At 47.5% G+C, this 22,902-nt stretch overlaps 1 protein-coding gene across 2 annotated transcripts in view; it reads right to left on the reverse strand.

The window, feature by feature from the left end:
• Positions 1-8,224: 8,224 nt before the first annotated feature.
• Positions 8,225-22,902, reverse strand: part of LOC115403800 (uncharacterized) — a 59,458-nt gene continuing 44,780 nt past the window's right edge. The window contains exons 8-10 of one of the 2 annotated variants that reach the window (XR_003933242.1): positions 21,258-21,833; positions 9,438-10,510; positions 8,225-9,399 (exon numbers count right to left, since the gene is read on the reverse strand). Coding sequence is in view for 1 of the 2 variants with exons in the window: in XM_030112809.1 (XP_029968669.1) it covers positions 9,873-10,510; positions 21,258-21,833 (1,214 nt within the window). In the remaining variant the exon portion in view is untranslated. Of the gene's footprint in view, positions 10,511-21,257; positions 21,834-22,902 lie in introns of both variants that reach the window. The other variant, XM_030112809.1, reaches the window with a different exon arrangement.

Below are 22,902 nucleotides of genomic sequence, written 5' to 3' on the forward strand. Positions count from 1 at the left end.
CACACGGAACACATAAAATGGCCCGGAACGGCCCAAACAGTCCCGCCTCCCACAATCCCTTGCGGCGGAACTCTCAGTTCTGGGGCAGCGGCCCTCTAGCGACCCCTAGCGACCCCCGCGGTCGCTACAATAAGTACATAAGTAAAACTAAAGTTAACTGATTCAGTTACTTACAAAGCAAAAGTATCCACTATTAAAAGTAGTTTATGAGTAAGAGGTAAATGTTATTTCACAAATTCTCAAATGACAGGGCTAAATGAAGACTATGGACGAGGTCTAAATTGGGACTTAACTAAATCCATGGAAGCAGACTTGGAAAGGTCACTCAACCATCACATGACAATTCTGGCTCAAGGTGGTCATAACAAAGTAATTTTACTTTTACTGTACTTTTTTGAGCTAGATTTTACTTCAGCTAGATTTTTACTGCGCCAGTGTTGGGAAGTGAAGGGGCAAAGGAAAGAAGAAGAAAAAATACAGTGAATATAAATCTGACAGTAGTAGACTGCTGCGGGGTTACTGGACTGACATCCTGTGCTTTGGCATGGGGAGAAGCTCACAGCAGGACCTGTTGCTTGTTAGGGACAGTAACTGTAAAATGATCTGAGTTTTGCTGTCAGTCTCCAAACAGTAAAGAGAAAAAGTCGCTAGGTTTGTTGCTAGTCGTGTGTGACAAAAAAAGTCATTAGGATGCTTTGGAAGTCGTTGGATTTAGTGTGAAACTAAACAACACTGCGCATGCGCGAAGTTCAAATGTTACTTTGTTTGTTGGGTAGGCTGAGTTAACCCAACAAATTTCATAGGAAATTAAACCCAACACTTAATAACCCCAGTCCCAACGCAGCAACCTGAGAGTTGGGCTATCTAATAACCCATTTAAAGTAAAAATAGCCCAATTAAATCACCCAACTAGCAGTACCCAAGATTTAGGGGGATACAGTCAGGTCGGCACCAATCCAAGTCGGCCCTGGCCAACTCGGCACCGACCCCGGGATACAGTCAAGTCGGCATCAAAGCCAAGTCAGCCTGGCGGGGGGGGGGCTCTCAAGTGGCCGAGTTGGTCGCTGCCGACTTGACTGTAAGCTGCTTACCAACTCGGCCAAAAGCCTCTTTTTTTTTTGATCACGATGCGGCTGCGGCGCGTCGATTTTCAGTTTTTTGACGATGCACTTGGATGTAGGTTTTTTTGTTGTTTGTTTTTTGCCGCGGCGAGAGCGCAGATTTGCATTTGCACCAACCTAGTTGATGTAAACAACAGTGAAATATAATAAAATATTTAATAAAAATTTAAATAAAAAAAATTCGAGGAGTCTGTGCCTTCAGAGTGGGCAGAGTGGACGTATAATGAAACTTTTCGGTAACGCTTCCTTTTACAGTACGGTAATTACCATGTATTAACGTGGTAATTGCAAGGTAAGTACCATGTAATAAGGAGAAGTTACTGTAAAATTACCATGTAATTACAGGGTAACTATGTTGCTAATTACCTAGTACTTTTAGAGTAATTACCAAGCCAATTCCAGGCAAATACCAAGTAACTACCTGGTAGTAAGTATTAATTACTGGGTAATTATAATGTATATAGCAACTATGTCGTAATTGCCAAGTACTTACTAAGTAATTGCTAAGTAATTACCATGTAATCATTGGGAAATGTAGACTTTTTACTAGGTATTACTAGGTACTGCTAGGTGTTTTCGCTATGCATTTCCCGAGTAGTCAAGTGTTTTTTACTACTTACCTGGTAACTTCCCAGTAACTACAACATTTACCTGGTAATTACGGTTGAACTGTAGACTACTGCAAAAGGAAGTGAGGCCTGTTTCCACACTATTACCTGGTAACTACTTATTCGTTACCCAGGAACTGCAAAAATACCTACCTGGAAATTACATAGTTATTAAAGTGGATTTGTACTGTAAAAGGAAGTGAGGTCTGTTTCCATGTTATTACATGGTAATTGCTTATTTGTTACCTAGTAAATAGAAAAATATTTACCTGGAAATTACATAGTTATTAAAGTGGATTTGTACTGTAAAAGGAAGTGAGGTCTGTTTCCATGTTATTACATGGTAATTACTCATTTATTACCCAGTAAATAGAAAAATATTTACCTGGAAATTACATAGTTATTAAAGTGGATTTGTACTGTAAAAGGAAGTGAGGTCTGTTTCCATGTTATTACCTGGTAATTACTCAGTATTTAGCCTGTTACTCGGAAACTTTCACATACCCCACAAACTTGCACCAAAAATGCAGCAAACCCCATCAGTGTCTGTGATACAGTCTCTGAACAGCACACTGTATCTGTCAGGAGATCAGAGTTTCCATCAAAACCACCATCACCAGCCATCACATTACATTAAGATGAACGCATTATTATTACACTTCCTCACTCCAAACACCTCACTGTGACAGACATGCAAAAACAAGAGAGCTGCCAAAGATAAACATTTTAATCAAGTGGAGTTCAAGTTCTTATAATACAATTTACAAAACAGTGCACATTTTTAGCAGTCAGGCACCTTTTTTTTAAGAAACAGAACAGATTTCTTTTGCAAAAAACAAAATACAAAAAACATTGATAAACAATCACTATAAATCAACATTAATAAGCAAACTGCTCCAGTCTTGTGAATTCACATCATCATGTGTTTTCTGCAGACCCGTCTGGTCTACAGGAACCCTTGATCTCCATCATCTCGAATACCAAGGGCCGCCGTCGCCAGGTGTTGTCACGTTGTCCACGTCCAGACTTGTACCTCCCTCGGCGTGATGGCAACGAGGACAGCACAACCAGGGCCGGCTCTAGGCATAGGCGAACTAGGCGGCCGCCTAGGGCGCCACGTCCTGAGGGGGGCGGCGCGGTCGTACAAGGGGCGCCACGACGCTCTGTGTTCCGTGTGCCCCGCTGTGCAGCGGTCCGACTCACCGCGCTCCTCGTCCTCGGCGCTGCCCGGCACTGATCGGTATTGTTCGGCAGCGCGCATTCCCCCCCCCCCCTCCCCCCGCTCAACAAATGTCGGGACCGCTCGAAAAACACACTCCCAAGGGGCGCTCGTTTCGGGCTCGCCTAGGGCGCCTCTGAAGCCCGGGCCGGCCCTGAGCACAACAGTTCCTTCTTAATGCTCAGGGTTTATTCACTGTAACACCCAAACCCCAAACGTGAGAACTGAAAACATACAAATATACATATTAATAAACAGAAACTTACACAATAAACAAATATACACATTGCACAAAACACAAATATCTTTAAACCTTCAAATATACACATGAAACCGACATTACAACCGAAATATCCACCCAAGCCTGGACATGAGACCACAGCCACCCAGCACCAGCTGCAGAGCTCCACACTACCACCGCTAGAATGATCAATAAAACACCAAGAAAAACGAAAATATACACACCTCACTGGCTGCTTCACATTGTAAAGGAGGTAAGCCGTTTGTTTTTGCTCTTTTCGCGGAGTTTTTTGTTCTTATTTTCTCTCTCCGCGTTTATGTGTGCATCACTTAACGTGGTCCTACCCGGAACGTTCCGCCGTAAACACGCTTTCTCTCATTAGAGTAGGAACCGGAATTTAATTAAATATAAATATCACCATATCACCAAGTGTCTGCAGATGTTCTGCCATAAATAAGCTTTCTCTCAGTCGAGGTAGAACCGAAATTTAATTAAATATAAATATCACCGAGTGGCGGAACTAACCCTCTGCAGACGTTCCGGGTAGGACCACATTAAGTGGTGCACACAAACGTGGAGAGAGAAAAAAAACGCTCCAAAAAGTATGTAAAAAGAGCAAAAACAAACGGCTTACAATGTGATGCAGTCAGCGAGGTGTGTATATTTCCTTTTTCTTGGTGTTTCATTGATCATTCTAGCGGTGGTAGTGTGGTGGCTCTGCAGCTGGTGCTGGGTGGCTGTGGTCTTATGTCCAGGCTTGGGTGGATATTTCGGTTGTAATGTCGGTTTCATGTGTATATTTGAAGGTTTAAAGATATTTGTGTTTTGTGCAATGTGTATATTTGTTTATTGTGTAAGTTTCTGTTAAATTTCTCCAGCCAGTTTTTCCACTTCACTGGAACGTGTTTTACACCTTTGATTGTGCGTCCTTTTAAAATTTCCTTCACTTGATAGGGTTTATTTTTGCCAATGGTTATTTTCTGTAACTCGGCCTCATAAAAGGCTCCGTCGATGACCTCTCCGTCATAATCTTTCAGTTTGTACACGGGGGGGGGGGGGGGCAACGCGGAATGCAATCCGAGACCGTAAAAACTTCATCCATGAAACTTATTTCATATTTTTTGTCAAACAACCCTCTCAACTTGGATATTCTGACCAGATCTCCCTGTTTAAAATTCATTTTCAATTTACTCCTATGTCTAATGGGAAATGTACCATACAGGTTCTGAAAGACCTGAAAGACATTCTGTGAGGATACATGCGCAGGAGCCATTTTGATACTCTTGTGATAAGAGTGATTATAGCTTTTCACTAAATCTTGTAAGACGTCGAGGTAGCGCCGGGTGTTTTTAGCCGTAAAATATCTCCACATTCTGGTTTTTAGCGTACGGTTGAATCGCTCAACCACCAGGTCGCTGGTTGCGGCAAAATGTGTAACGCTGTATTTTTTCATCAAAGCTTCAAATCTTTTGTTGAAAAATTCTTTACCCGCATCCGTTTGTATTTTTTCAGGAATCTGACTCTCTTTAAAAACGGATTCAAAAGCTCTAACTACCTCCACTGCAGTTTTGTTCTTCAATGCTCTTACATAGGCTTCTTTGGAAAAAACATCAATGACCGTCAATAAATAACGAAAACCATCATTGTGTTGAGCCAGAGCTTGTATATCGCAAAGATCGGCTTTGAATTGGTTTAAAGGTCTGGGAACAAAGACCCTGTTTCTTTTAAAATGTGTTCTGGCTGGTTTATGCAGTGTATAAGTGTCTTGCTCCGATAAAAAACTTTTGACGTTGTCCAATTTGATTTTCTTGCCTGTTTCATTCTGTACACCCTGACGGAAACGATCTACTCCTCCAAAGCTACCTGGATGGGCGGGATTGTAGTATACTTTTTTCAACCACTGTTTCTCAGTCATGTTTTCAGAAACACTGAAAGAAAACCAACTGCACCCGCTTCTTTATTCTTTTCTTGTTTTTATTAAAAATTCACACACAAAAGATTATTAATATACAAGATTGGCTGTATGCAAAAAAAACACACAAAAAACACGCACGAAAGATTGGTAGTATACAAAACTAATTAAAGTGTCTTTAAAAAAAGATGCAACATGAAAATTAAGAAGAGTGTACAAAACTAAAAGTTTCTTTAAAATTACAAATAGCATGCGCAACTAAAAGATAATGATGAGTTACAACTACCTTATAAATGATGACATTCAAAACTAAAAAAGATTAGACGATAAAACTAAAAAATACTGAGCGCTTCAGGTCAGCTCCAGGCCTGCTTCAGTCGTCGTTCTCGTTCCAGCATTCTCTCGCAATTCGAAGTTCATCGATTTTCACAACATCCTCCCCAACCAGGTTGTCGTACACTTCCTCCACAGTTTCCACAATCTTTTCTTTGGATCTTATCTCTCTCAGCAAAGTCTCTGCCACAGTTTTGGCTCGCTCGTCGTCGGTGCGAATGTTTCGCATGAGTAACAAACGTTGAATAGCCGGGATCAAACGGTTGGTACACAGTTTTTTCATCAGACTGCGAAAGTGGGTTTGGTAAAAGTTTTCATCAACCAGCTGCAGACAATCATGCTGTTTTTGACTCGGATGTGTGATCTGACATCCGTAACAAATCTCTTCGTGGTACTTGTGAGTCACAGTGTTCAGCAGATGGATGACCACCGTTTTGACGGATTTGATGATGATCGAGGGCATCCACCCGTCCAGCTCATCATCGGATTCCGCAACGGACGCCTCATTCTCAGGAGTGTTTGGAGGCGTTGATGGTGGTTCCGGCTCCATCGAATGGCCAGAGTCAGGGAGTTGGGACTCCGTCTCATCCACTTGAAGATCGCCGTCGTCATCGCTCACCTCGCTGCTGTGATCCTCCTCCTCATCATCATCATCATCTGCCAGGGATCCAGGATCCGGCTCACGGGTCTCAGCAATGGTGTTCAGCGATCGGGAGGGTCCCGGTTCAGAGTCAGGGTCCGGGGACACGGGAGAGTTCAAATTCAACAATTCATCCGTAAACATGTTGATAGGATACTTCAGTCATAGGGTAGCACTCCACAATAGATCGATGAGGACGGGAGGTCTGATTCTACGGACACTTCCGATGTTCTCCATATCTTCTGGATGCAGAATGAGTAATCGCAATCTTTATAATGTGTACTATGGTGGGAGGCGCCAGGGGGAGGGGTTAAGGAAAAAACTGGGAGTGGCGGGGGCATGGTTAACTAAAAGTGGGAGGATCAGGGGTGTGGTTAACTAAAAGTGGGAGAATCGCAGGCGTGGTCTAAGGGAAAAGAGTTTTTTTCACTGCTATGAGGTCTTTCCAGTGGCAGCAGCTGTGAAAGAGTGATCCAATTTTATTCTCTGGTCCTCCAAACCTTTCCATCCATGCAACCAGCAGGACATTTAGCAATATCTGGAATACACCACAGCTGGTATTAAAGGCCTCCAAAACCGAATCCTCCGAGCCTTTTTTCCCGTTGCTGCCCCAAATGCCGGCGCAAAAGCACATAGAGCCTATAACACCCGCACACAACGCTGGAAAGCACTTTTTTAGAATAAAAAGAAGAAGAAGAAGGAGACTCCGTTTGTGTACCCTCTTCCACAGACTCACACTTCGGAGACCTGGTCGGTGCATCCTCCTCTTCCACCACCTCGCGCTTCACAACATCTTCAATAGCGTTAGCTCGGACGTATCGAACCAACATGTGATACAGCACACCCCAGTCATTGGAGCTCAGCATCGCTAGGGAGGGTACAGGTCCCTGCTTTTCACCCTCAATCCGCTGATATAGGCAAAGCTCCCTCGTAGCATACTTGAACGTATAGCCCCATGTACCAATCCGTCCGTACGGTTCAAGCGGCCATTCTTGCTCCAGTGATTCCGATGGATGGAGCTGGGTCCTAAGCAGATGCATCACATGCTTCTTTGGCGCGTTCGGGATCGTCGGCATGTTTTCGTACACCGCAATCGGTGTGTCGCAGATGATCGGTAGGTGAATCACTCTCTCCTGAGCCATTTTTTTTTCTCCAAAAAATCAGTAGTAGTAGCAGTGGTAGTAGTAGTAGTAGAAGTAGTAGTGCATTTTGTGACGGGTATAAATAGAGCCCTTTCTATAGGGAGGGTGAGAAGAGGGGCCTCAGGACTGCTGGAGGGAGGTTGAATGGACATCACGGGGGGAGGCGGGACTTAATTTTCCCCCCCACTTTCCCATGGGGTGGGGCAGGGTGGGGGAGGGGGTGGGGGCTAGGGGAGGAGGGTGGTCGCGGGGGGGGGGCATGGGCTGGGGGGGGGTCAGGGGGAGGGCAAGTTCATTCAGAGGTCAACCTGTCTGTTTGATTAAAGGGAGTGTGTCTTCTCTCTAGCCTGTTCTGAGGAGGACTCTTCAGAGTGACTTTTTACAATGCTGAAACTCCGAAAGAAGGATGAATTTGGGGCAAACAAACTGAAATACTATGTTTTTGGCCTTCAGAGATCTATATGACATGACTGAAAAATAGCATCATATGTCCCTTTTAATGACAGCTGCTGTCAGCCCAAAGACTGCACTGCGTGCCCAAAAATGGTCAGTTGTGGACTTCCTTTTGGATTTAGGTTATTGGTGTCAATGGGTGATTTTTAGATCTTGATGAGACGAATACGTGAGTAATTGGTTTAATCTCTCTACGACATTCCTACGGGCTGTAGCGACCATTTTTTCAAAAATGTGACTTTTATTTTGAAGGGTTGATAAAATCCACACTGTGTGACTTTTGACAAAGTTTGAAAGAACTTCTGTAGAGAAACTTCTCCTCTATCATGCCACATTAAGCTGAAGTCTCTATGACAAACGGTCTCAGGTGGTATAATGTTTAAATGAGGAGTGATTTTTACTTTGAAAGGGAAATAAATCAAATCAAATCAATCAAATTTTATTTGTATAGCCCTTTACACACAAAAAAGTGACCAAAGTGCTTTACAGTGAAATAAAAGCAATAAATTTATAACTAAAACAAATAAAATGGATGGTACAAATTAAAATTTTGTCCATGATCAATTAAAAGGAGCTATGAAAATAAAAAAAAAGATAATAAACAATTAAAACAAAGTGCCACTGTGCTACTGAGAGTTAAATGCCAGCCTGAATAGATGAGTTTTAAGCCTGGATTTAAAAAGGCCCAGGTCAATGATGGTTCGCATGTCGGGGGGCAGTTTGTTCCAGAGTCTGGGCCCAGCAACAGAAAACGCCCGATCTCCCCAATGTTTATATCGGACTTCCTGTTGGATTTAGGTTATTAGTGTCAATGAGAGATTTTTAGATCTCGATTAGACGAAGGCGTGAGCAATTAGTTTCATCTCTCTACGACATTCCTACAGGCCGTAGCGACCATTTCTTCAAAAATGTGACTTTTATTTTGAAGGGCTGATAAAATCCACACCATGTGACTTTTGAAAAAGTTGTGTAAATCGTTTGTATAGAAATTTCTCCTCTATCAGGCCGCACTACTCTTACGTCTCTACAACAAACAGTCTCGGACGAGATAATTTTTAAATGAGGAGTGATTTTTACTTTGCAAGGGAAATAGTGGACTTCCTGTTGGATTTAGGTATAGGTGTTTCTCTGGGTGAATTTTATATCTTGATGAGACAAACGCATCAGCGCCGATCTGGTCTCTCTACGACATTCCTAATGGTTGCTGTGGCTATTTTACTGTTTCTAGGTGGCGGTAGAGAGCAGATGGGGTTATAGGGTTAATTTTTCCACTTTATAAAATTTGATGATTGTATGGATGTGCCTGCTAATTTTGGTGAGATGTCGTGCATGTTTAGCAGGTCAAATTTGGCGTCGAATACAGCAACTTTTGGCTATTACGTTGATCGGGAAATACCGGACTTCCTGTTGAATGTTGGGTATTGTTGACGAATTGTTAATTTTAGATCTCGAGCACATGAACACATGAGCGGTACTTTGATCTGTCTATGACATTCACACGGGTTGTAGCTGAGATTTTAGTGTTTCGAGGTTGCGTTCGTTTCTAGGTGGCACTAGAGAGCAAATGGGGTAAAAAAAACTTTGATTTTATCAAATGTTTCGCCTATCCGGACGTGTGTGCCAAATTTGGTGAGTTTTCATGCATGTTTAGGGGATGAAATTTGGCATCGAAGTGGCGTTGGAATAATAATAATAAGAAGAAGAAAAAACGAACAAAAAACAATAGAGTCCTTGCCCTCGGGCAAGGTGGCCTCAGTTTTGAGGCCACCTTGCCCTCGGGCTCGGTCCCTAAAAAGTTGAAATTTGAATTGTATCAGGTTGTACATTCTCAAAATGACCACGAGAGGTCAGCAAAGACTATCAATATGCACATTTCATTCTGACCTCGTATCTACCTCAGAAAAGACTCAAACAAAACTAACAGAATTACAAGTACAGATTGTCGTTTATATTGTATTAATTTATAATTCCTCCAAATTTTATCACACCATAATCTGAAGAGATTTGTTGGTGATGCTGGTTCAGATGTTTCAACAAATATCATATGCGTCAATTTATTGTTGCAATAAATGAGTCGCCCTTATCATTGCATACAGTTTAAACAGATAATCAGATCACACTCTTTTGTTTCACTCATATTCAGCTCTTAGCTAATCTGCTCAGATTAACTTGAGTGCACGCCACTTTGAGATGTGCCACAGAATCACACTTCACTGGTTTTTGCAACAGCCTTTTCAAACATTCTCTGAGCATCATCAGCAACCAGGTCGAGCAAAAAATTCAGAATTCTGCAAGTGGAAACACCAGAGAGGATCATTGATACTGGAGTCCCAATAAAAACAAAGAATCTGGATATTTCCTCTGCAACTGTTAATGTTCCTTCCAGTGCAAGTTGGCTCAACAGCTTCTTGATGAGCTCTGGGGTGATTGTTGTTCCTCCCAGTTTTGAAGTCATGACAGAAAGAAAATCAGAGTATGGCACACCTGAGGAGTCAGAAAGCCTCTTCATTGACTTCTTATCAAGCCCGAACCCGTTCACGTATTGCGTGACAATGCCTTCGACCAAGACCAGATCTACAGCAGAGGAAAGTCCCGGGACCGGTACAGCTGCCACACGTGAAGACAACAAAGCGTGATACTTGATTTGTGCTTGGTAAGCATCCTTCTTCTTCTTGATGATCTCCTTGCTGATATTGGGCAGAGCGTAGAGAAAAGCGTTCCTCTTGGGTGCAGGAAGCTCTCTCTCTAATGTCTCCTCCAGCAAATGAAAATCAAACAGGTGGAGCTCAAAGCTGGAGACCAGGAAGACCTGTGGAGCCTCAATGCCTTGATCATGAAGACCTGTGTCAAAGAAACAGAAAATCATCTTGTTGGAAAGACTTGAACAGCAACAACAGTGAGACTCTAACCCAGTGATTCTTAAACTTTTTCTGATGGTCCCCCCTTTGCTCGAAAAGAAAATGTTTGCCCTTTGCAGGTGGAGACATTGGTATTAAAACTACTGACTGGTACAAAGTGACAAAACTACTGTTTTAATGTGTAACCCTGCTGAAATGTTAGTATATATTTAAAATGCATAGTTCGTGGTTGATTTAAAAACATAATAGTTTACCAAGCAGGGGCCAGTCTGGCCCAACCCCTCCCAGAACCCAGAGATGGGCCACAGTGGTCCAGTGCTTTTGAATACACCAGTCGTCGTCCTCCAGCCAGCCACCTTTCATTTGTAAATGCAGCCGCTACGCAATGCATCATGCAGGAATGTGGCCCAAACAGAGGGAGAAGTGTAGCGCACACACCAATGTTCAGCTGATGCTTCTAAAACTCTCTTCATGTGATAGTTTGTATCAGTTTGACACAAATGACCATTTTCAGAAGAGAAAACTTTGTTGTGGATGTAAAGTATCAGTTTGCACGAGAATTGGGGAGTTTGCACATTTTATTAGTGTCTGTATTTCATAGTTAGAAAAATAAGAGATATTTCTTACAGTGCATTTATGGGTCCTGTGTATGAAAACAATATTTGTTATAACATAGTATGTACAGTGCCTTGAAAAAGTCTTCACCTCCTTTGAATTCTTTGCCCTTTTTCTTAAATTTCCTACTTTAAACAAAGTTATAAAATTGGCATATTTTGTGAGGAACCAACATCAAATGGGACACAATTGTGCAGTGAAATGAAATTTGTACAACATTTAAACTTTTTTTTTAAGAAATAAAAACCTGAAAAGTGGGATGTGCAATATTATTCACCCCCTTTTCTCATAGTGGCTTCAGAAGTTGTCTGATTGTTTCCTTAATGATCAAATGTTGAGCTAATGACTAAACAGAGTCTGAGTGCAATCCAATCTTAGAACAGATGTGACAAACGCAAAACTACGCTCTTCTCTGTGCCACAAAAATCAGTCCTTCTGTTGATTGGAGGTTTGAGGTGGCCTTTTCATAAGGCTACCTCCTGCACTGAAGCGCCTTCCTCCCCCTCACACTCTGGCCCCCAAACCCCCACCACAAAAAAAAAAAAAAAATCCATTGTTTGGAGAAAGAATCTTCCTTCCTGGCTCTTCCCCCCTAATAGGTATGCATGAGCCAACAACCTGGCAGGTATCGGCTGCGTTTACAAAGGAAAAGCAGGCCAGTGAGTGGCCACTGAGCTGTGCACTGAAAATCAGGGGAAAAGGGGAAGAGTTTCATAGATAGGAGAGAAGAACCTGGTATTACAAAAAAAATCATTGAGTTTGGAAAGAATCTTCCTTCTTGGCCGATTTGCCAATTTTATATATTTATGTTTGAAAAATGAAATTTAACAAAAGGTAAAACAATTCAAGGAGGAAATATACTTTTGCAAGCCGCAGTATGTGCTTGTAGAAAATATAACACTGAATAAGCATCTAATGTAAAACTGAAGTAAGAGGTTGACACAGTTTATGTTTTTAATTTCTTCCTGTGATTTATTGATGATGCACAGAATTCAGTCTGCTTGGCTGATCCGGGCAGCTCCTGACGAATCTTATTCATTGTGCCAAGGATGGTGTTCTTCCATTGGAAGAGTTGTTTGGCGAGTGCCAGAGACGTGAAGAAATGTATCTGTTTTTACCGTTCTGCCTTTGTCCAGAAACGGCTCCATCTGCTTCATCACCACATCTTCTCCCACTCTCACCCCCTTGGCATGGCTGGGGTCTTTCCCAACACGGGGTCATGTTGCACACATATTTAGTCTTCAGGTCACATGCCACCCAGAACTTTATCCCAACCTTGGCTGGTTTTGTTGCAATGTATTGCAAGAAACAGCAGTGAGACTTTGTTGGGAACAGCTGTTTGTCTGTGGTGATGTCCTGCCTGGATTGTAGGACCAAATGCAGTTTGCAACAAAGAAACTCCAAACATTGGAGATTGTGGGAAACCTGTCAGTCTCAACTGGGTCCCAGTCAAACCTTGGGAGTTACATCACAATTTGTGATGGGTAAAAAAGTTCATTGTGTTTGGAAAGAATCTTCTCTGCCACACTCAGGAGGAAATCTCAAAGTAGTCCCTGGCTCTTTTCAAGCCTCCTCCTCCCCCTCAGAGGTATGCATGAACCAACAAGCTGGAAGGTATCGACTGCATTTACGAATGAAAGGTGGCTGGCTGTAGGAGAACGACTTGTGTATTCAAAAGCACTGGACCATCTTGGCCACTCTGGGTTTCCGAGGTAGGCCAGAAAATCCTGGTATTCCTAGTGTTAAGAGGCTGTTAAAAATCAGATGTTTTTATTATGCTTTAAAAATGGTTAAATTCATTTTAAATTGTGTTTGTAAAAGGGAATGTTTTATTGCATTATGTGAAAACAAAAAGGAGAAAGTATTATTTTAAAGTAAAATTGATTGTTTAAAAACCAGGTTGTTTTGGTCCTGTGAGCTGACGTGGAGGTGAGGTGCTGCGCACACAGGAAGAGAGGGGAGACGCATGCTCGAGGAAAGTGAATGAAAACAACTCATTTCTGTGGAGTGATTGGACCATTAAAGGATAAGTTCGCTTTAAACAGTTTTCACACTGTTTATAGAACGAAGTTGAACAATATACTCACCCAGAAGGGTTTTCTGATCCGATAAGTGGTTCGGGAGAAATTTAGATCGAAAGTCGAGCTGCAGACATCCGTATACTGTTAGCCAATGGGGCATGTATGGCGCTGGCTCCCAAAACGGCTTTAATCGTCCAAAAACTCATTAGTTTCACCAATGTTTTCTCATGGTCCACTCACGCCACACCACTCCTCCTCACGCCATTGGCTAACAGTATACGGATGTCTGCAGCTCGACTCTGGATCTAAATTTCTCCTAAACCACTTATCTTCTGGGTGAGTATATTGTTGTACTTCCTTCTATAAACAACGTGAAAACTGCTTAAACCAAACTTATCCTTTAAGTTTTAGGTTCCAACATTCTCAAGCCACAATTCAGGCCTTCAACTTTTTTTTTTTTAAAAGGGGGTGCCGACTTCATTTTGATAGTTTAAGGCTGTGAAACTGAGACACCGATTGTGTGAAACATTTGATGAAGAAAAACATTGGCTATTGGCCTGTTGTTCACATTTGTGCCAACTTTCTCACTGAAAGGGTACTGATATTTACTTTATTCAGTTTTTTTGTTCACCACTAATTGAAGTGTGAATTTGCTATTTTGATAAAAAGATTGCTGTTGTGTTTTGCAGAAAAGGTGCCATTTGCCCAAATAATTACAAGAAACCTAATAACTGTTTTGATCCCGGTTTTAAGTTAAAGGTGTTTTAGTGAACTAATTACTTAATCCTGAATATCGCACAGATATGCGAGAGTATAACTGAAATGAGCCTAGGGCCCGTTCTCAACAAGTAGGAAGGGCTAGAACTGTAAGGAAGCTTTCACATAAACTGTGTTTAGTTCAGTTTAGTTGGTTTTCAGTCCTAATGCAGTGCTGCTGTGTTGATGTTAAAAGCACAACTCAACTGTGGACTGAATGAAGTAAACCTCTCCAGGAATGACCTGAAGAGGTGAACTTGAAGCTCCTAAAGTCGACCTCGGGTGTGAGCTGAATTCAGTGTGAACATCGTTGTCTGCCACCAGTTTGAGCTGAGAAAGCTCCTGTGTTCTGTTGAGATAACTTTTTTAAAAACACTGAAAAATTAGTAGTTACTGGATGTAACTCCAGTTCTACGAGTAAGTGCGTGCCCGCCTACGGGCTTCGCTAGTGGCACACCTCCAATCTCTGTCCAATCCACTGAGACTATACAAAGCTCGACGCACCAATCCCCCGGACGCGATGGCGCAGCGCCACGCCCCACACCGAGGGTACATAACCTCGGATGGCGCTAAGTAAACCCTTCTTCTGACGTAGCAAAAACAAGGGAAGCAGACAGCTGGGCCAGCAGGTAGGCGGGCACGCACTTACTCGTAGAACTGGAGTTACATCCAGTAACTACTAATTCTACTTCGTAAGTGCTTAGCCCGCCTACGGGCTTCGCTAGTGGTACTCACCAAGGCGAAGGCCGTAGGTCGATGAATGTACTCCCAGCTGGCCTGCTGACGGGATTGGTGCGTAAGACGGAAGTAAACAAACCGTACGTCCAGAACGGCCGTAGAACTCCCGAAGGATGAGGCGGGCACCTCGCGACGTAGTGCGGCCCACGACGTACAAAGCATCGCCACAGCGACACACACACACGCCGGCCGGGAAACCACAGCGGCAGGCGGTGAAGGGGGGGACCCCTGGCCCGCGTTCCACGCTCGGGGAGCGGCAGCAAACCCAAAAACAGCAAGCGGCAGAACTCCTGCCCCTGCAACACCGTAAACAACATCCGCAGACCGCAGCAGAGCCGAGCGGCAGGCGGGGAACCCCTGGTCCGCGAGCCCACCCGGGACGCGGCAGCCAGGCCAGAAGGACCGAAACGGTTAGACGACCGAACTCCTGTTCTCGCCGAAAACCGACATGGCCACAGAGTCAGTGCACATATCCAACAGATACGAACGCACGAAGGTGGACGCAGAGGCCCAGGAGGCAGCCTGGCAGATGTCACTCACCGTGACCCCTCTGCACAGGGCCGCAGAGGCAGCCACACGTCGTGTGGAATGGGCACGAATCACTGCTGGTGGCGAGAGATTCTGTGCCTCGTAGGCAGCTGCAATAGCGTCCCCCACCCAGTGGGCGAGACGCTGAGAGGTCAGCGGGGAACCATGCCCCCGGGCTCCAAACCTCACAAACAGCTGGTCCGTGGTGCGAAAGCCAGCTGTGTGCTGGACATAAAGACGCAGAGCCCTGACCGGGCACAGTGACCGCAGCCGTGGGTCGTCCCCAGACGAACCAGGCATGGAGTCAAACGTCCTGATCCGGATCACTCGCGACCGTAAGTCCGAAGTGATCACCTTGGGATGAAAGGCCGGGTTAGGCCAGAGGTGCACGAGTCCCCCATCCTGGCTGAACACCATGCAGGATGGGTGGACTGACAATGCGCAGAGATCCCCAACTCTCTTGGCGGATGCTAGCGCCAACAAGATGGCGGCCTTAAAGGAGAGAAAGCGGTCCTCCGCCTGCTCCAAAGGCTCGAAAGGAGGTCCCTTAAGGCCCTCCAACACCACATGGAGGTCCCATGGAGAGACCACATGCCTGGGGGGCGGTCGCAACCGACACGCCCCGCGCAGAAACCGCTTCACAAGCGGGTGGCTGCGTGCAGAAAAGCGGCCGAAACCGCCGTGGCCCGCTGTGATGGCCGATGCAAACACCGCCAGGGTGGATGCAGCGCGACCGCTGTCCAGCAGGGCCTGGAGGAACTCCAAAACTCCACCAATGGTGCAGGAGACCGGGTCCAAGCCCCTCTCCGAGCACCACGACGTGAAGAGCTTCCACCGAGACCTGTAGGCCTTGACAGTAGAGGGGGCCCTGGCACTCTGGATTGTGCAACCTCACCCTGCGCAGCAGCGGGGTCAAGAGGTGGACTGGAGGGCACGCGTACAGGATGCCCGACGGCCAGCTCCTGTGTGCGAAGGCGTCTACCCCTAGAGGGGGGGCATCTGACAACCTGAGCGAGAACCAGAGTGGGCACTGTGCGTTCTCTGCACTGGCGAAAAGGTCTGCCACTGGGCATCCGAACCTGCGCCAGAGTCGGGCTGCGACCCACGGGGACAGGCCCCACTCGTCGTGGAGTGGGCCTCCCCGGGACATTCTGTCTGCACCGATGTTGAGGACTCCGGGCACGTGACGCGCTCTGAGAGACGCGAGGTGCCGGTCCGCCCACCGGAGGATCTCCGCCGCTATGCGATGACGAGGGGGAGACCGGGTCCCCCCCTGCCTGTTCAGGTACGCAACCACCGTAGTGTTGTCCGTCCTGATGAGCACATGGCTGTCCTTCAGCCTGGCTTGGAAATGGAGCAGGACCCTCTGCACCGCCGTCATTTCCAGCACATTGATGTGAGTGGGAGTCAAATCCCAAGCACCGCCCACCGCGTGGTGGTCTAGGGTGCCTCCCCATCCCGCGAGAGACGCATCGGTGAACACTTCGACTTGATGCGACACGCAGCCCAGGGGAACTCCTTGCATTAGGAGAGCAGGATCCATCCAATAAAGGAGATCCTGGCGTGCTTGGGGTGGGATCGGGAACCGTTTGCATCCGTCCCACTTCCCCACGCAGCGGAGGCGTGCAAACCACCGTTGCAGCCTGCGCATGTGTAGAAGGCCCAGCCGGACCACTGGGTGGGCCGCGGCCATTAAACCCAGGACGGTCCTGATCAGACGAACCCCGACCAGGGGTGTGGTCACTGCAGACCTCAGGGTCGAGAGAAGGGAGGTCCGTCTCTCCTCGGAGAGGCGGGCAGTCATAGAGAGCGAGTCCAGCTCCAACCCCAGATAAGCCATGCTCTGAGCTGGGGTGAGCGCGCTCTTGTGTCGGTTCACCATGAACCCCAGGAGCTCGATGTGGTGCAGGACCTGGGTCGTGTGCAGCACAGCCTCCTGATGAGAGGATGCCAGTATGAGCCAGTCGTCGATGTAAGTGAGGATCCTCAGACCATGACGACGGAGGGGCTCCAACGCTGCTTCGACACACTTGGTAAAGGTGCGAGTGGCGAGAGAGTAGCCGAAGGGGAGCCGGTTGTATTGAAAATACCTGGTCCCCACGGCAAAGCGGAGGAAGGCTCTGTGCCTTCTGAGAATGGGGATGTGGAAGTAGGCGTCCGTCAGGTCGATCGAAGTCATCCAGTCCCCAGGTCGAATGCTCTCCAGGAGGTGTTTGACCGTCAGCATGCGGAACCTCCTGGTGGCTATGTGAGTGTTGAGGAACCTCAGGTCCAGAATGGGTCTTACACCCCCGCTTTTCTTGGGGACCAAGAAGTAGGGGGAATAAAAACCCGAGTGCGCTTCTGTCGCGCTCAGCTCCGTGACCGCACCCCGGCGGAGGAGAGAGGCTACTTCTGCCTCGAGAGCGGCCATCCCCGCAGGGCATGCGAGCCGCGTACGAAGGATGCCGTTGAAGAGAGGCGGACGACAGGCGAACTGCAGGGCATAACCGTTTCTCAGTGTCCTGGACAGCCAGGGAGAAAGTGGTCCCAACATAACAGAGCAGAGGCAGCGCGATCCCGGAGTTTTCCGGGTCGCTGTCCTCGGTGCTGATGTCGGAGCCTTCCGGATCGCTGGCCGTGATGCTGAAGCCGGAGCCGGGACGCTCAATAGCGGGAGCCCGGGACGGCAGAGCTCCGCTGCTCCGAGGCTCCGCTGTGACAACACACGGGGAAGCCGAGGGAGCGCTGCCGGGAGCAACACCAATAAGGCCGGGATCGGGGCGCTTTACGGCGGACACCCGGGCCGGCGTGAGTCCGCCGCTCGGCGGAGAAACTCCGCTGGGAGCGGCATGAGTGGCGCCGGGGCTGGGGCACTGCATGTCGGCAGCCCAGGGCGTAACGGCACCGCCGCTCTGACGCCTCGTCATGCTAACACGAGCGGAGGTCGGCGGACAAACGCTGCTGAGAGCACTATGGGTGTGGCCGGGGCCGGGATACCCCACGGCGGGGATCCGGGCCGGGCCGGAGCCGTCGCTCTGACGCTTCGAAATGCTCACTCGAGCCGAAGCCGGTGGAGAGTGCAGCCTGAAGCGTTTGCGGGGCGCTGAAAAGACATCAGCAGCGCACCGCTTGCGTGACGCAGACAGCGGGAAAGCTAGCGGCTCCAGCGCGCTGCTATGCCCCGCGTCCGCAGCCGCATTGCGGCCAGAGCGCGAAGAAAGCGCCGGTGAAGAGGCGGTTCCGTGCGCATTCCGCTCACCATCCTCAGCCGCCTTATCGCGGAGCGGGAGGAGGGAGGGAGAAGGGCCCAGCCGGGTTTTGCACTTTTGGATCATGCTAACACGGGGGAGAGGAGGGACTGCTGCTCTTTGGAAGATGTAACGGGCCTGACGGCCTTTATTTGCATGTTTGCTGGCAGGTGCGGGTCGAGCGGACGGGGCGCTCCGTGTCTCGGGAGCGCGGGACCGTCTGGGCTGATCGGCGCCCCGGGAGGATCAGCGGAAAGGTCCGGTCTGTCCAGGTGCCGAGGTGCTCCAAGGAGCGGGACGCCGCTGGTCCGCGGGACGCCGCTGGTCCGCGGCGGCGGGGCTGGAGGTGCGGGGCGAGCTGCTGCGAGCCTCGTGCTGCTGCCTCCAGGCGCTCGATGATCACCTGTATATCGGGCCCAAAAAGAGAAGAGGTGGACAGGGGGAGTCCCAGGACGCCCCGCTGGTCCCGCTCAGATAAAGAAGACAGACCAAGCCACAGGTGCCTCATGGCGAGTTGTGCGTTGGCCATGACGTGGCCTCCACTGACGGCGATGGCTCTGCACATGCGCATCAGGACTTCGGCCGTATTTTGGACTTCCACGATGTCTTCGGGGGAAAGCTGGGACTTCTCGTGGCAGATCTTGTCCACAGAGCCCAGGAGGAAGGTCATGTTATTGGCTAGGGCGAACGTCAGGTTGCCGCTAGCGTAGCCACGATCCAGGAAGCTCGCCATGCGCCTGTCCCTTTCCGACGGCAGCACGGGCTTTCCGCCGGGCCAGGCGGAGGATCGGGGGAGGAGGCACAGCCGAACGGAGTGCTCAATGGCAGGCACTCCGGAGACCGGCGGCCAGCCCTCCACACAAGAATACTCTCGGTAGCCCTTCACCGTACCCTTAGCGGCAAGTGGCGTACCCCAGTCCCGCTGCACGTGAGCTTGAAACGACGGCACGGCGGGACATAGGACCGCAGTCCGGGACCGAGCCCGTGACCGGGTTGCCAGCCCGAGTGCAAAATCACGCTGCTCCGGCTCCGGAGGCTGCGGCGGCAGCGCGAGGCCGGTGCGCTCGGTGGCTGAAGTGAAGAGCCCCGCGAGGTGCTCCACAGGCTCACGGGGGAGACGGGATGCGGTGGAGGCGGAGTCGAACCGAGTCGAACTCCGTGACAGAGACACGCTGCTGCTGCTGCTGCTGCTGACGCTGCCGCGGATCTCGGCCCAGTCGTAGGCGGCGGCGGCGGTCTCCTCGGCGTCGTCCTCACTGGCAGGAGCCGGGGAGGTTGCGCCCATAAAGGCTGCTCGCCGCTGGCTCTCTTCGAGCGGCAGCGCGAGGCAGGCCGGGCAGGAGGTCCGCTGGCGGTGATGCTGCCAGCCAAGGCAGAGGAAGCAGAGCTCGTGACAGTCCTGCACGATGAGCGGAATGCCGCAAGAGCGGCAGAAGAACGGCCCGATGCCCGATGGCGACTGGTCCCGGGCCGGCGAATCCATCCTAGTCGAATCTTGATCCGGAGAATAGAGGCTTCTAAGTCTCATGGAGATGCTGAGAAAGAAGAAGGGTTTGCTTAGCGCCATCCGAGGTTATGTACCCTCGGTGTGGGGCGTGGCGCTGCGCCATCGCGTCCGGGGGATTGGTGCGTCGAGCTTTGTATAGTCTCAGTGGATTGGACAGAGATTGGAGGTGTGCCACTAGCGAAGCCCGTAGGCGGGCTAAGCACTTACGAAGTAGAACTGATTTGTTGCTTTGTTTAGTAAATGCCTAAAAGAAAAAGGGTTTCAGTATGGAGTCAGTCTGCACAGAAAGAAAAAGTGAGGGCTGGGAGTGAATGTAATCATGTTACCGTTAAGCTTTCTGTCCTTCTTCTGCTACATTTATCAGTGCCTGTTACAGTGGCAGCACCAGATATTTAGTGGGTGGAGGGGCTCCATGGAGAAGCTTCTCAATGTGCTGCAGCAGTTAAAGCTAGGGTCGACGATCTTGGAAGAGTAGCATGTGGCACGAATGTAGCATCTCCCCAAGGCTCCGCCCAGCTCCCATCCATTGGAGGAGCTCCCGTTGATTTTTCACGGGAGCCGCGAGCGCTGAGAGCGCGTTGGCAGCGCGCGCGCGCACTGAACCAGGGCCAGTGCACGCCATTGAAATGTACGCGCAGGGGGCTGGTAGAACGGCGAAGGGATTTGATTGGTTCCTGAAGAGCGGTCCGCGCCTTTCGATTGGTCGGAGTTTTTACACTCCTGTGGCTGCTACAATTGTCAGACTTTTTCCGCACCTTTTTCCGTACACATAATGAATTGACTTCTCCCAGGGGGCAAGGAGCATTTCACTCAGTATGACAAAAAGTGCTTTTGGACAACATCGTCTACCCTGGCTTTAAGGGGAGTTTCTAGTCTTGTTGTTGATATCATCTCTCTGGCATTTCCCCTTTCAGCCTCATGAGCTACTGCACATGCCCAGGACAGCAGATCAAATAGAGTCAGTGAAAACTTTCACAACTCCACAATGTACGCTGTATGTCTGTGCTTCGACAGTAAAGTTTTAATATGTCTGGTTATTTTATTGAATTCATAGTCTAACTAGTGTTACATTTCAGATGAATTAATTCCTTTCGGGAATTAAGGTGTGCCTCAATGTAAAGTTGAAATGTTGCTTCTCTAGTCCAATCCTCATCTGTTTGATTTAGTCACATTAAGTAAAGAAGCTGCAAAACATCTTCTTTGCTCTTTGATCTGTTTCACGAGTAGACAAAACTTCTCTGTTTTAAATTAAATGGCAGTTCAAAACAACAAGGAAAAAAAATCCTCAGTGTTGAACATGATAAATACTTAAAGCGAATTATAAAGTGTATTTACCTTTAATGCAGTTTTCTCTGATATCGTCGAGAGTCTTCTGTCTGTTGAAATTTTTCTTTCCTCTTTCCTCGTTGCTTATATCACTGTCAATCTTTGAACGAAGAAAGTAGAATTTTTTCCCCATCCTCTTGATCTCCAGAGCGAGTTTCACATAATTTTCTTTGAAGCGACAGGCTGCAATGATGATGAAGAAGTCAAACCTCTCAAATCCAACCTGCTCTAAGTACTTATCAGCTGGGAAGTTGGGGATTCCAACACCAGGGAGATCCCATAGTCTGACATTGGGGTGGTTCCGATGAGGATACGATTTGACCACTGCTGTGGTTTCTGCAACTCCAGTCGGGGCGGCTTCTTCATCGCTGTCCTTTATGCCTCTGAAAGCATTAATGAAGGTGGATTTTCCAGAGCCAGATTCTCCAGTGATGGCGATGTTTAGTGGAAGGTTCTTCTGCTTCTCCAAATACTCCTTTATCTTTGCAACTCCTTCAGCAGCACTTTTTTCCATTTCTCCTTGAATTTGTGTGACTGCATCACTTGTAAAGACATCCCATTGATCTTCCATGTCCATCTTGGGAACTGAGAAAAATAGGAGCAGTCATCATTTTCTTGTCATACATAGATTTCAAGGTACAAACAATCCTTGAAGTACAATACAATTTAAGACAATGCAATATACTTTATTGTCCCACTCGGTAAATTTTTCTTGGGTTCGGTCACTGTGCCATAAATGCTGAAAGTCACAGTGACAACGAACAAGTATATTCCATCACATTACACAGAACACATACATACACCACATGGTAAAATGTGTAAAACCACTATAAAAAGTGTTGCCAAATCTCTGGCCTCAAGCAGCATTGTTTACGAATTTGATGGAGGTTGGAACAAATGAATTGTTAAAACTCGATATCGTCTGCCCGAGGGTTGGAGCTCGTTTTCAGAGTAAAGGATAGGTGATGGTTTGGTCACTCTCCTCTGGGCTTGCCTCACAACACTTTGTTCATAAATCAACTTGGTAGTCGATTGGTAGGATTGTTAGTCAGTTTTTCCCATCACCATCATGGCCATGTGCACTGAATGAGCCAATCTGTTTTTCACCTTTCAGTATGGTGGCCATCCCATCCCATATCAGACCGAGCTCTCTAGTGCTGCCTGACAAAATCAGAATTTGATGCTTTTGTCCAAACAATGCAGCCCGAGTCTGCACAAAAAGTACAATCTTTGCTGTAAACGGGAACATACACTCTTCACATGGACGTTCCAACGAGAGGAGCAGTGTAAGTGAACTCCAGGATACTTACATGAACTGACCTGCTCAATGGGTGAGTCAAGTATGACAACAGGACTTTAGTCCCCACTGATCTTGGGTCTGAGAATATCTCGTTAGTTTTTTTTTTACTTTAAAGATGATATGATGGAACATCACACAATTCAACAACAACTATTTCACAAAAAAAGACATGTTTGGATCTTTGTGCAATCGGATGAGAATGGTGGAATCATCAGAAAGTTCAAAACCAATGTTCCCAGGGAGACTGTTTGTGTATTAATTTGCGTAAAAAGGACGGGGATCTGACACACTCTGCAAGGCACCCGTGCTAATGTGAAAATGCCTGTTCTTTCAAAACGGCCTGTGAGCTGGCTG

The sequence above is a fragment of the Salarias fasciatus genome, chromosome 16 (assembly GCF_902148845.1).
Source record: "Salarias fasciatus chromosome 16, fSalaFa1.1, whole genome shotgun sequence".
Classification (NCBI taxonomy): domain Eukaryota; kingdom Metazoa; phylum Chordata; class Actinopteri; order Blenniiformes; family Blenniidae; genus Salarias; species Salarias fasciatus.